We start from the raw sequence: 13,633 nt of genomic DNA on the forward strand, positions 1-13,633 counted from the left end.
GCTCCAAACGAGTTGAGCTATTCATTCCGAAGTAAACAAACCGGCTCGTTCGGCACGAAAATCATAACCGGAATTTAAAATCGTAATCATTGCTGTAATTATGGACAAAACGGTGATTAGAAGAGTTATCTCCGACTTAAGTGAAGCTAAACCAGCAGGTAAGTGTTTTTTCAGCATTAAAATTTCCTTTTTTCTAATCTATTTTCCTGTCGAAAGATCTCAACTTAAATCGACTGCAAAGTATCATCGGTGCTGCACAGGCGCAAATTTCCAGCCAATCGGAGGTCGTTGACCCGGACCCGTTATGGAGCACTTCGGCCGCCTACCTGTTGGTCCAGCATCAGTTCCTAACGACTTGCTTGGTTCAGAAGAAAGTGTTTGCGGACAATCCGCTAAACCCTACCCAAGAAGAGGACGTCGTCAGCCTACAGGAACTGGATCAATTTTTCAGAGCTACCGATGTAATAAGACAGTTTACTCTCAATCTTTATCTTCCCAAAGAACTGAGGAGCCTAACGAAATGCGACCTAAAGTTGGTCGTTGTTAATTTGGACCACCAGGAGCAGATTCGAAGGTTGACGTTTTGCCTTGAAGCGTTCCTGAAATTGTTCATGGTAAAATTCGCCGTGGTGGACAAAAGGATGGAAAATAGCATCTTGGATTACATAGCTGGAGTTTTTGAACTTCACTATCTAAAAAACTCAATCCAGGATCTACCCAATGATCCCTTATTTCAGAATTTTGATTTATTTTCAACCGAGATTCTTTTCAAAAGTTTGCTCATTATCAAAGGGAAGCCAGATCTTCCCACAGATTTGGCAAAACAAATCCATCTGGAGCTTCTAAGACGCACCGGATTAAAGGGTGGCTTCCCTGTTCTTTGTAAAACTCTCTTGGTAAATGTTCCATCGGATGAGACTCCAGTCTGGCAGAAAAGTAAAGTTATTGCCAAAATTGTCGGTTGCAAAGGTCACACGAAAAATTTTTACCGTCAAGTCCTACAAGATTGCTTCGAGTTCAACGAAGCGTCTCTCCAGAAAAATAACGAGGAAAGTCTGAACTTTGCAAGCACTTGCATCGAATGCTGTAAGCAAATTTATCAACTACCACCGGCTTACGCAGAACTGAGAAAAACAATAGAAACCTACTTCGTGTCACGATTCGATTTGTTGCACCAACCTACGGAACTACTTAGTGGAACCATTATCCTTGAACAATCTCAACTGGCAGCGGACATCTACCTCAACTACATGGCTTTCAGTGGCTCTTCATGTTCTTCACTCAATTCTTCGATTCTCATTCCATATCTACAAATTTTTCTCAAACTTACCACCCTTCTGCCATCTCAAATCAGCGAGCGGAAACAACTCAACCATTTAATAATCTTTTGTTTAGCCAATCGAGAAAAATCGGAACTCGAAACCGTTCTATCCGATTTGCTCTTCGAAACCAGCAGTTCTTCCCAAATGAGAAAGTTTCATCCGAGAATCGTCGTTAAAAAGGAACCGAACAATGATGAAACCTATTCGATTTTGGTGGGATCAACCAAGGGTGCCGGAATTCCTTCTGAGGTGGGTGTGGATGGCGAGATGCAGTCGTCCTCTTTGGATGATCAAGAGGACAGTACGATACCGGTGATGGTTGAAGTGCTAAAGGATTCTAACCGAAATTTACTCATTTATGATGTGTTCTTGGTGCTGCTGAAGCTGGTCGAGCGGATTAGTGCGGTAAGTTTTTTTTGAACTGTTATTCGTATATGATGTCCAAAAACAGTTTTTTTAACAATATGCTCTTCGACTAACGATTTTACCACCCATACGACTTTATCACATCAGGCGCAACTGATGCTTCTGCGTTCCTATTCAATTCTATATAGCGTTTCATCTCGTTGCACGTGTTAAGAGCATAACGATTGAGTCTCTGGAGCCACTCATTGACTTTCATTTGTAAATACGTATGCATCCTAGTTCGATTTTATCGCCGAAACTTCGTTAGTCCTGAGCCTACGTAACTTATTCCATATTTTAGCACCCTGGTGAATGATTTATCACTGTTGTCTCAAATTTTATTATCCCAACCTGTACCTCGCCAAGTAAACTTTGTACTGCAAAATTAATGAACACTTTTAGGTTACTATACCCATTTTAGGTTACTATACACATCTACTACAAAAATCAACTTAGGGGGCATCCATAAATTACGTAACGCTCCTAGGGGGGGGGAGGGAGTAAGCTCGAGCGTTACGAAATGTGACAAAGGAGAGGGGGGGAGGTATGCTCATCGTTACGTAACGATTTTTTATTTCGAAAAAAATCATTTTTATCTGAGCTATTTTGATGTCATGCAATTTTTCCAGGGAATTTGTAAGATTCAACATGATTCTAGCTGGTTTGTATCTTTTACTTTTCTTCATCTTCGTCATCTTCTTCTTCTTCTTCTTCTAACACCAACATGGCCAAAACTTGTAGGCATCCTGGAAAATGATAAACTTGCGTACTACATTTTTCGTTTTAACATAGTAGATATCTGATACTACTACGGCCAGGCCAACCGTGTGATGTAAAACGCATTAGATACAGAAATAAGAGGGAGGAATGAAGCGTAGAGTTCCTTGTCAAACGTTTCATATGATTGTATAGAATTCGGGTTTTAAGTGGTAATGTTCAATTTGAAAACTAAAAAAAATACAAAAAATCGATTGATCTTACTCGAAACTATCACATTTTGACGTTTGTTCCACAGGTAAACCAACCTTCAAAATTTTCACTGAACCTCAACAAAAGCTCTCGTTCCTTCAAACTATCATTTAGATTTTTTTTAATCTTCATTATGATGTAATACATTTTTGGGAACGACTGTCAAATACATCTTCGAACGATCGATGCTTACTAAGATCCCTCTGGTTTATATCTTTTCCTTTCATAAAGATTCTTTGAGAGATTTTTTAAGATCTGTGTTGAATATCCATAAAATAACCGTTGGAAAACCATTTATTTGACCCCAAAGATTTTAACATGCAATTGTTTAATACTCCTTGAGTAAAATAAATTAAACGAAGATCATCAGCCAACAAGCTCAGAGAAACTTGGAATAAGACAGTCAATAATTGTTAACAGAGAGTTATCATTATTGAGTTCTAACAAGCGATCTGGACAGATATTAACTCAGTTTATTTTGTTGTATGTAATTTGAAAAATGCTGAAAAAAAAACTATTATGTTAAAACTCGATTTTAAACCTCCAAAAATCAAAATTCAAAAATATGAGAAGATGGGGGGGGGGGTATTAATCAGCGTTACGTAATTTTTATAGGAGGGTACGTCGCAGCGTTACGATTTGTGACATACGGGGGGGGAGGGAAGTCAAAAAAGTCCATTTTTTGCGTTACGTAATTAATGGATGCCGCCTTACTCTCTGGAGCAACCCATTTTTAGCAACTCATTTTTGGCAAGTTACTTGCCAAAACCCGTACATGGGTATTATTTTCCGTAGCAATTGGTAGTATGATGATGAAGAGAACAGACAAATAAATAGACCTTTTTGGAATCAAATATCATAAACCCATAAATTTCTAAACCCATAAACAAACAAAAAATATGAATACGTTACTCGTTCTGATCGCTCCGCACAAGTGAACCAATGGCCAAGCCCTTTCGAAACTTACTAAGCTTGGACTAAGAGCGGTATATTGAAGAGAAACTGGGGCGGTTTCATCTTAGGGATTGCAAACCTATGGAAACTCCAGTTGATCCTGGCGACAAATTGGATACGTTGACAACGGAGGAGCTCGACGGGATGCGGAATGTACCGTTCAAGGTGGTAGTGAGTTGTTTAAACTACTTTTCCCAAGCAACTCATCCGGACATCTCGTTAGCGGTGAATATGGTGAGCCAGTTCAGCAGCAATCCGGGTCGTCGTCACTGGGAGGTCATCAAGATGCAATACCTGAAAGGAACCAAAGCATGCAAACTGAAGTATCGCACTTTCATCATACAAGCAAGGTTGCCGAAATTACAGAAAAATCTGTATTTTTACAGAATTTCGAGCAAAATTTCGTGTGTCACAGATCACAGAATTTTTAAAATTTTCACAGAATTCACAGATTTTCTAAATTTCGTACAGATTTCCAAAATTATAACTTTTTTGTTATTTTCAACTTTTAATTTCTGACTAAAATTCATGAAAATATGAAAACGAGGTAATGTAAATTGATTTTTTTTTTTCAATTAAAAGCTGTTAGAAATTTCCTATTTTGTTGATGTTTGACGTTATTTCCCTATGAATTTCATAGATAAAGCGTCACAGAAACCCGTCACAGAATTTTAGGTTCAAATCACAGAATATTTTTCGGCAACCTTGCATACAAGGCCGAATTCGTTGCTCTGTCTCGCTAGATTCAAGAAGCACTTTGGTGGAAGCAATTTTGAAGGAGATTGACACTCAACACGTGATCCAGATTTTCGGCGATAATCAATCCGCTATTTGTTTGAATGATATGAAGGATATATCCCAAAACCCAAGCACGTGGCTATACGATATTGTTTCGTTAAGGACACCCTGGATACCGGCGATGCCAAGCTGCAGTACATTCCGACCGATGGCTTCTCGAAGGTTCTACAGAGTGTTGAAACTAATTAGTCTAGGATAGTTGGATATCTTTGGTTACCAAACAGAAAATAAAGTTTCACTTGTTCTTTAGTATAGTAGCGTCAATATTGCAAAAAAGTGAATAGTTTTTTTTTGTAATTCCTTTATTTGAAACGGTTCATACCTTGAAAGTGAATAGTTAAAATGAATAGTCAAAATTATATAATTGGAATCAATTATTCGTCCTTAATAATTATGTGCAAATTTTCATCTCGATCTGTAATGGTTTGTTACTTGCGGTTCACGGGTAACGAAGAAAAGTTGTTTCCGAATTTTTAACACTCCTTTATTCGTTCGAAGTTCGGCGAGTTTTAAAAACCTACGATAGAAACATAGCTTTGATGAAAAGAACTAAAATTCAATGTTTCAATCTCACGTTTAGTAACTTCTCCTATTCGCTTTCTGCTGTCTCGATTCGTATCTGCTGTAGCTGCCTTCCGCTAGCCACCTTTAATATTAATTATGCTGAATTAAATGACTTTGTTCAACATTTCTCAATGACATTCTCACCTCTACTCATCAGGTTAAACAACTTAATTAGGTGTCTTCTTAACAAGCGCGTATCCGCAGTATTGCCCTAAATTATGAGGTTCCAAATTACACGAAGCGCACTTATTAGAAAACTAATAATACTCCTACCTTTGCTCAAGCGACCTCACTTCACTTCGCACTTTTAGCCTAAGCTCGTACTTTTAGGATGGATCTTCACAAAAAACTAGAGCTTCACACCTAACGCGAATTTATTGTTGTTTTGTTATTAGTCCTACGACTTTCCCGCCGAATAAACCGCTTTCTTTTCTCTCGCTCTTTTTCCCTGTTCAAAACTGTCATCAACTTGAGTGCGTTCAGTGCTGCCCGTACAGTAGCTCCGTTCAGTAACACGATCCGATGTATAATAACATCTATATCACAAATTTTTGGAAAAGGTAATTGTTATGTTCAAGATAAGCGTACAACAACTTTCGGTAAAATGGGAAAACTCCGTTCGTTAAGATTTGCTATTCAGAGCAGATTCTCTCTGAGAATCACTCGAGCCAGGGACCTAGAAATGTACTCAACAGGAATTTGATACCTGAAATCGATTGCACGTCATTCAAAACATTCTTGTATCAATTTTCATCTGAATCCGATGCATAATAACATCAATATCGCAAAAATAGCAAACAGTTAATATGGGAGACCCCTTGGGCTGGCCTCTGGCATGGCATAGCATGGGGTGACTACACACATCTTGTATTGGCTGATACACAGGGTACAACTGATAATCAAAACCAACACGAGATGCCAAAATAAGTACCTGGATTCAATACTCATTTCAAGTGTTACTTCTGAACACTTGAACACCGCGACAAGTCAATGTAATCATGGTGGGGAAGGTCTGAAACAGAAAACAAACTCTTTAGGTGCAGAGAACTCATACGACCCATAAATCTGTTTCAGGAGGGAACTGGAAGGGTAAAATATAGGAAATCCTACATGGCAAATAGGATTGGCAAATTTTTACATGAAACAATCTCACCAAAATCCAACGTCTGCCGGGAGTCACACACTTTTTCATTTTCTTCCAATAGTCTTTGGCTCCAACTCAACGGATTCTACATTTCACACAATTTTCATTTCGATTAATCACAGCAAGCCACAACAACATGCCTTGTCAATCACATGGTGAAATTTTCTGATGACACAAAAATTCACATTCCTCAAAATTTATAATTTAGAAAAGGCATCGAAACGCATTCCAAATGCACGCGACACTCCAGTATTATAATTAAAACGTTTTCACCAAAAACACACTAATATGGATTATACGCAAGCCAGTGAAAGATTCGATTTTTCTCCAGATGGAGGAAATGTTTAGTTGTACATAATAACGCACGCCCACGCGGATTGCTTTCGAATAACCACTACCGAAGTACCACTCCCGGTATAACATATCTTAGGTTATCCAGTAAGAGCTTTTTGTCGAATATTTTCATTAGTTTCACTATTTAAAGATACAAAAAAATTAAATTTTCGCGGACGGAGAAAAAAACGCGTGCGCTGCTGACAAGTCAACGCCTACCTCTCCTGGACGACCCCTTGGGCTGGCCTCTTACACAAAATTGGTAAAGGCCATCGATTGCCGGTTCTTAAAAATATCCCAGCGCTAATTTTCATCCCAATCCGATGTATAATAACGTCAATATCACGAAAATACTGAAAAAGTTATATGGATGACCCCTTTTGCCGACCCCTGACCAAGAATTCAATATCCGAAATCAATTTCCAATCTTTCAAAACTCCCATGTGCAAATTTGCATCACAATCCGACAAAAAATAACATGACATGAGACATGAGACATAAGACATGAGACCTGAGGCATTAGACAAGAGCCAAACATTAGACCTGAGACATGAGGCTTTAGACCTGAAACATGGTACTAGTGTTAGTACCGCGAGAAATAAATTTAGCTCCGATTTGAACTTGCGACCCCTCTAGTGAAAGGATTTGACTTGTAGGTTACAAAAAATAGTGTCGCGACTTCGCTAGACTAAGTTTCTAGTGTCAATAGTAGTAGAAATAATCTACTTGTGCAACGTTGTACAAGCTTGTATCAAATAACTGCTAAAACAAATTTTTATCAATTTCTACCCTTTCAATAATCAGGTCGCAAGTTGAAATCGAGATTACCTAATTTCTGTCAGTACGAACCCGTGACACTATTTTTTGCCACCTAGAAATCAAACCCTTTCACTAGAGGGCTTGCAAGTTGAAATCGGAGCCAAACTAATTTCTCGCGGTACTAACATTAGTAGCTTATCTCAGGTCTCAGGTCTAGAGTCTCATGACCCAGATCTCAGGTCTCGTGTTTCATGGCTCATGTCTTATATCTCATGCCTCATGCTGAGGTCTCAAGTCTAATATCTCTTGTCTCAGGTCCCAGGTCTCAGGTCTTGGGTCTGAGGTTTCATTTCTCGTGTCTCAGATCTCAGGTCTCATATCTCAAGTCTCAAGTCTCGGGTCTCATGTCTCAGGTCTCAAGTCTTAGGTCTCAGGTCTCATGTATCATGTTCTTAGTCTCAGAGCTAAGATTTTCCCAACTTCAAAAAGATTCTAAGTGTTTTTCTTTGAAAAGGAAAAGGAATATTTTCTCTCAAAAACCGTGTTAATTCGCGATATCCGTGTAAAAAAACCCGTGTTAATTCCCAAAAATCGTGTAAAAAAAGCCGTGTAAAAAACCGTGTAAAAAAACCTTGGTGTATAAAGACTACATGAACACAAAAGTGCTGACCCATTAAATACAAATAATCAATTCATATATTTTATCCAACGACACGAAAGAAAACTTCACCTAATATCTTTCAAAAAAGTTTCGAAAAAATAAAATAATTAGAACAAAACGTCCGATTAAAGAGTTCTAACTGGACTTGGCCTCATGCCTCAAAACGTCTGATTAACGAGCGAGTACTGTGTTTAAGTTCTTTCAGCTCAAGTATATATGTTAAGGCTGACTTCGGACAAATCCCAGGTCAAAAATTTTAATGGCAACGACTCGGGGGGATGTTCCAGCCAAATCTAAATTGGTTTTTGCCGACAAATTTGCACGAAAATTTATGATTTGGCAGGGCATTTGCAGCTGTGGCAAAAAAACGAAAGTTTTCGTTACAAATAGGACAATGACGTCGGAACTATGCCAAAATGTGTGTCTCCAAAAACAAATTTTGCCGTTCATTCGATCCCACGACCATCCCGTAATGTTTTGGCCAGATTTGGCGAGCTGTCATTACAGTAAAGTCAGTCAAGAATGGTACGCAGAGAAAGGGTTCCAGTTTCATCCGAAAAACCTCAACCCACCCAACTGCCCCAGTTCCGCCCTATTGAGAAATTCAGGGTAATAATCATGAAGAGGAGACTCAAGGCAAAGAGAAAGGTTGTCAAAGACATCAATCAGATGAAGACCTGATGGAATAAGATTGCTAAAACGATGGACGAATAAGCCGCGTTACAGGAAAAAATCAAGAACTTCTTCGAAACCGTGACGAATAATTTTATCCGTATTTTTTTCTTAAAAGTATGAAGAAAACGCTACATTTGTATAAAAGCCTAATAACGATTTTACCTTAATTATAATCGAAATTCGATCTAGGAAATACTTGTTATATTTGGCTTTCATAATAAACGTTTTCATAAGAAATCGGCCAATCATTTTGTATGGAATCTTCTACAAGGTGAGGGATCAATTTGAACCTTCACTGCAGCACATTCTTCTGTTTTGCATTCCTGCACAAGCTTAAAAAAAGAAATAAGGAGATTAAATTTCGTAATCTTTCCAATTTTTATCTTTAATATTGAATTTAGCCTCACCGTCGTATATTCTGCTGGATGTTTTTTTTCATTTTCAAGTAACTAACGTTTTTTTAAGGTTTCGAACGTTGCGAAATCCGATTCCGAATTTTTGTGGAGAAACCTGAAATCTGCAAAACTAATGATTTTGTCTCTGGAGCCAATCAAAAACTTTCATTTTTGTTACTAGTTTTTATCTTGGTATTTAGCAGGCGCATTTAGAACCGGCCTTTCGTTTAAAGTTAAGGAAATTTCTTAGGTACATTTCTGAAAAATTAAAGGGCATAATGTTTGATTTTTTTCAACCAAGGAGATGCAAATATAAAATAATCCTTACTGTTCGAGTTTAAGCTCCCGAATTTTTCCCTTCTAGGCCCATAAATAAATACCGTTTTTTTACTCGCTCAGTGTTTGTGTTGCATTTCACCCGACAAAAACGAACAAAATCAACAGTGAAAGAATCATTGAACTCTATTGACTCAGATATTCTCAATTTATCTGACATCCGCCTCTTTGACAGATATTAGTCAAACCAAGATACAAGTGTCCTACACACTCCATAAAGGGAGATCATTCATGGCTCTGCAAAAATTGTTTACTCTCTGGAGCCACTACTCGACTCGATTACCAGTTAACAGAAGGCTATTTTTAATGATCAGTGTAGAGCTGTTTTTTTTTTATTTTTCGAATAAGACTGCCTTATGTTGTTAGAACAGATTGGCCAGAGGCCAGAAGTTTTTCCATGGTTTTCGTATAATATCAAACGAAAAGTTTATTCGACTCAGTGGAGAATCACCAAGTACTTATATAAGATCTATTTTGTCAAAATTTTCAATTACAACTCAGCTATTTTTTTTTCCAGAACTCACCCAAAACCCTCCTATTGGATCCCGAGGAACGTGAAGCAATCGACTGCAAGCAGTTCTACCGAAAATACGTGCTCATCAACGCCCTGATGGAATTGATCAGCCACAAACACTTCCACAGCCAGCTGTACGACAATCCGTCCGAGATGCTCGCTTTCCTGGAAGGACTTCTCAAATCGAACACGGAACAGCGCCAACCCAATGAGGATTTGCTAGCCTTGGTACTGTCGATATTCCAGGAGTATTTGCAGCGATTGCAATCGCGAAGCGATGTTCAACGAATTGTGATTTTGCTGCAAAAGTTTCAAAGTTCCGATACTTGTAGTGAACAGTTGAGGAGCCAAATTGAACAAATTTTCGTTAGAAGTAGTCCTGATTTGGATGAGGAAACACCATATCGGAATGCCTTGAGTTTATGTTCCGATCGGGAAGCGTATTGTAAAGTGTACGGAACAACTCTGATGATAAAACTGTTACAAACTCGTGACAAAGAAACGGTGACCAATAAACACGCCATTCTGGTGCTAGCTCTGAATAATTTGCGAAATGTCGAAAGCTACGCGTTTTTAAACTCAGTGCGATTGCTGGTGGCCTTGTGTGATGTTCTGGAATCTGACACAATCGAAACGCTTATCAAAGAGTTTAATAGTGTTGGAAATGAGGTGGATTTCCGGCTGAAAATTGGCGAAGCATTGGTGAAAACCGTAGAAACGTTGGGACCCATTGCTTATAACTACAAGGAACAGCTGATCAATTGTTTCATAAACGGAAGCAAAAGTTTAACGGATGAGATCCGATCCTCAAGCTTGTCGAATCTAGGAAATATCTGCAAAATTCTTTCGTATCAAGTGCACCACTTTTTCTATGAGGTTTGCCACTTTCTGTTATTTATGAAAACTGTTTTACATCTTTACTCTTATTCTTTCAGATGTTCCTGGTCATTAAATCGGCAATCGAAACAGATACCTACCTCCCGGTTCGACGAGCGGCCATACTCATATTTTCGCAGCTCATTGAAGGAATTGATAATCTCCTAAGCTTCGACACCTACCTTTTGCCGATGTATCGCTTCCTGAAGCACATTATAGCGACCGAAAAGGACGACGTGACTCGGCTGCAGGCAGCCGTCGCCCTCGATCACCTGTCGGCTAAAACGAAGGACTTGCTGACTTCCCTGCAAACCACGAAGCTGGAGAAGGAAATTCGGATATTTGGAATTAAGGATCACCAGTAAAGGTACGACAAAAAAACACATTTCGTTTAAAATGGTAGACTAAAAAGCCAGAGGTGCTCAGTTTTATTGTTCGATAACACAGCGCACACTTACAATCTAGCACGATAAGCTTACTTAAATAATTCGAACTAAAGCGACGATGATGATGGTGATGATTTTGATGATGACGATGATGGTGATGTTTCGGATGGTTGAGATTAATCTATATGAGAATATTTCTTACGGACTAAAAAGTCTTGGAGAAGGCAAATGATTCTTATTGATGAAGGTGCATCTTAAGGTTTGTTTTTTTTTTTTTGGATGAGTGATGAGGTACCTTACTAAATTCTTCATTGAACGAATAGCTATCGGGCTTTATATCAAATTCGATTGTCTATTAGGCAAGCATATAAGTATTGGAATAGTCTAGTGTTGAACTTGCACAGAAAAGTAGAATTTTGTACATTTGGTCTAAATATTAGGGGCATATATATTATATTGATTATCGATTACGCTACTGTAAGGGACGCTAATAGATTTATGCTCAATCATTTTAGAGATATTGAGTGTTTGTCCACTTCGCTTTTTTGAGTGATATTGTTGCTTAAATTCTTTATCAGATTTTCAACTATACTCACGATCTTTTTACGATTTAGTTAATAAAATTTCGAAATTTGAAGTCAAATTTAAAATACATCTAAACTTAGAAAATTGTTTGAAAATTCTTATGTCAAATTATGATCAATTTTATTTTTATTCAAATACGACCTGCAACGGATGTTATCAACATTCCTCTCACAAAATCAGATCAAAATCAAACCTTTCGATTTTAACCTAATAAGAACTCGAAATGTTCTAAAATGTGAGCCAATAAAGTGCTTCCGAAAACATGAGAAAATCACCTCTCATCGGACAAACAGATCAATAAAAACAAGAGAGCATAACTTTCGTGAAGGACAGACACATCAAGCAGTTAGTTTAGTTGTAAAATCTAAAACTTACTGTTAACCAGTCGTGGTTATTTCGAATAAAATATAAGTAGTGTTCTTATCCGCCTACGCACCTACACAGGTTGTATCACTAAATTCGTAGAAAGATACCACAAGATCCCTGCTGTTCGCTCCTCGCCGTTAGAAGCTTGCCATCCGGTTCGGAGGAGGTCTCTGCATCTGTTGGTGGTGCTGCTGGATAATTCGCTGCTTTTTGTACTCCTTCTGCAGCACATAGATGAACGCACCGATCATAATCACAGCCAAACTAGCCGATATGAACAAACTGGGCAGATCCATCGAGCGATCGCTCCCGCCCTCAATCGATCGTGCGCTAAACTGCTCCTCAGCACCAATCCCGGTAGTCAGTTCACTGACGCCCGAATCTTTTTCAACTCCCGGCGCCAGTTTACTCTCAAATAACCTTGCGAATTTAGCATCCCTCAAAGCTTCACCCTTATCAGTTCGTTTCCTTACAGTTTTACTTTCGGCAACCTCATTCTCCTTAGAACTCAAAACAGCTTTCTCCGAAGATCCCTGAACCACCTCATCCTTTCCATCTTCTTCCGGTAGACCTGCCTCAAACTGACTCTTCTCAACTTCCTTCACTGTGGCAGGCAAAATATCTTCCACCTCCTCCTCATCCGATCCCTTCAACACCAAGCTCGTCTTATCGACCATCTTAAACTGCCTCACCCTCCCATTTCTACCGGAAGCACCTGTCGGCCACCATTCGCTCATGGGAACCGGTGCAGCTCCTCCCTTCCCCTTACCAGGCAACGCCAGCCTAGCCCTCACAGTCAGCGTATCCGGCTGGAAAGTACACACAACCACAAACCTTCTCGTACTATGCGTCAAAATTCCCAAATTCTCCTGAACCGTAATATACGATTCGACCGTCAAGTCGGCCGGATTGACCCGGCTGCCGCACTCGTCGTGATCGATGCGCATGATGTAGCTCTCCTGGGGGCTGTTCTGATCACCCTGGATGCCGCAGACCCCATTCTCCGAACCGATGCGACCCCCGAAGTATGGGCCCGTTTGGACTTCGATTTCCGATGCGTGCGGAAGACACTGGGTGGCGTGGGCCGAAACTGTTGAAGAAAGAAACAGGAATTGAAAAAATAGGGACTTTTATATCTTCAAACGAAGATTTTTTATTTCGATACAGTTCATGTTACTAAGGTATTGGATCCGCTTCAAACATGAAATTGTTGTATCTATCAGTTGAGCTGCCAGATGAATTTTAAAAATTAGGGGTTTTTTAATTAATTTTACCTGGGGCCTTGATTCCGCTCGATATGTTTCTATGATTTTCTACGAATTTTGGGCGCTTCATGCTCAACAGAAACCCCTACTTTAGTCTATTTTCCTAGCATAGCCTACCCAATGAAATTTACTCATAAATCGAAGCCTCTTAATCATTGAAGATTGGGATTTGCTTATTTTTGACTACTGAGCTTCATTATTACTTTTTTTTTGTTTCCATTATAGTCGTTTTACCATCATTATGGCATTCGCGACTTTATCAACGTTGCAGTTGGCGGATCGTTATTGAAAAACTTATCCGGTACAACTGCGTTCGATGTTTACTC

General features: G+C 39.0%; 2 protein-coding genes across 2 annotated transcripts in view; one reads left to right on the plus strand and one right to left on the minus strand.

The window, feature by feature from the left end:
• Nucleotides 1-32: 32 nt before the first annotated feature.
• Nucleotides 33-12,108, plus strand: LOC129744974 (transport and Golgi organization protein 6). The gene is made up of 4 exons (XM_055737799.1): nt 33-158; nt 217-1,727; nt 9,833-10,705; nt 10,765-12,108. The coding sequence occupies exons 1-4, from the start codon at nt 101-103 to the stop codon at nt 11,068-11,070; spliced, it is 2,748 nt and encodes a 915-aa protein (XP_055593774.1). The 5' UTR covers nt 33-100; the 3' UTR covers nt 11,071-12,108.
• The window catches only part of LOC129744976 (uncharacterized), a 153,469-nt gene continuing 150,926 nt past the window's right edge, over nt 11,091-13,633 (minus strand). Inside the window, exon 4 of the mRNA XM_055737801.1 lies at nt 11,091-13,132. Coding sequence (XP_055593776.1) covers nt 12,180-13,132 — 953 coding nt within the window. The 3' untranslated portion in view covers nt 11,091-12,179. The remainder of the gene's footprint in view (nt 13,133-13,633) is intronic.

This window comes from Uranotaenia lowii, chromosome 2, assembly GCF_029784155.1.
Source record: "Uranotaenia lowii strain MFRU-FL chromosome 2, ASM2978415v1, whole genome shotgun sequence".
In the NCBI taxonomy this organism is placed as follows: domain Eukaryota; kingdom Metazoa; phylum Arthropoda; class Insecta; order Diptera; family Culicidae; genus Uranotaenia; species Uranotaenia lowii.

Bases quoted from the DNA above. Each gene is read 5' to 3' on its own strand.
- LOC129744974 (XM_055737799.1), top strand. From the start codon at position 101: ATGGACAAAACGGTGATTAGAAGAGTTATCTCCGACTTAAGTGAAGCT. The intron at 1,728-9,832 runs GTAAGTTTTTTT...TTTTTTTTCCAG, and splicing joins TGGTCGAGCGGATTAGTGCG to AACTCACCCAAAACCCTCCT. The intron at 10,706-10,764 runs GTTTGCCACTTT...TTATTCTTTCAG, and splicing joins TGCACCACTTTTTCTATGAG to ATGTTCCTGGTCATTAAATC.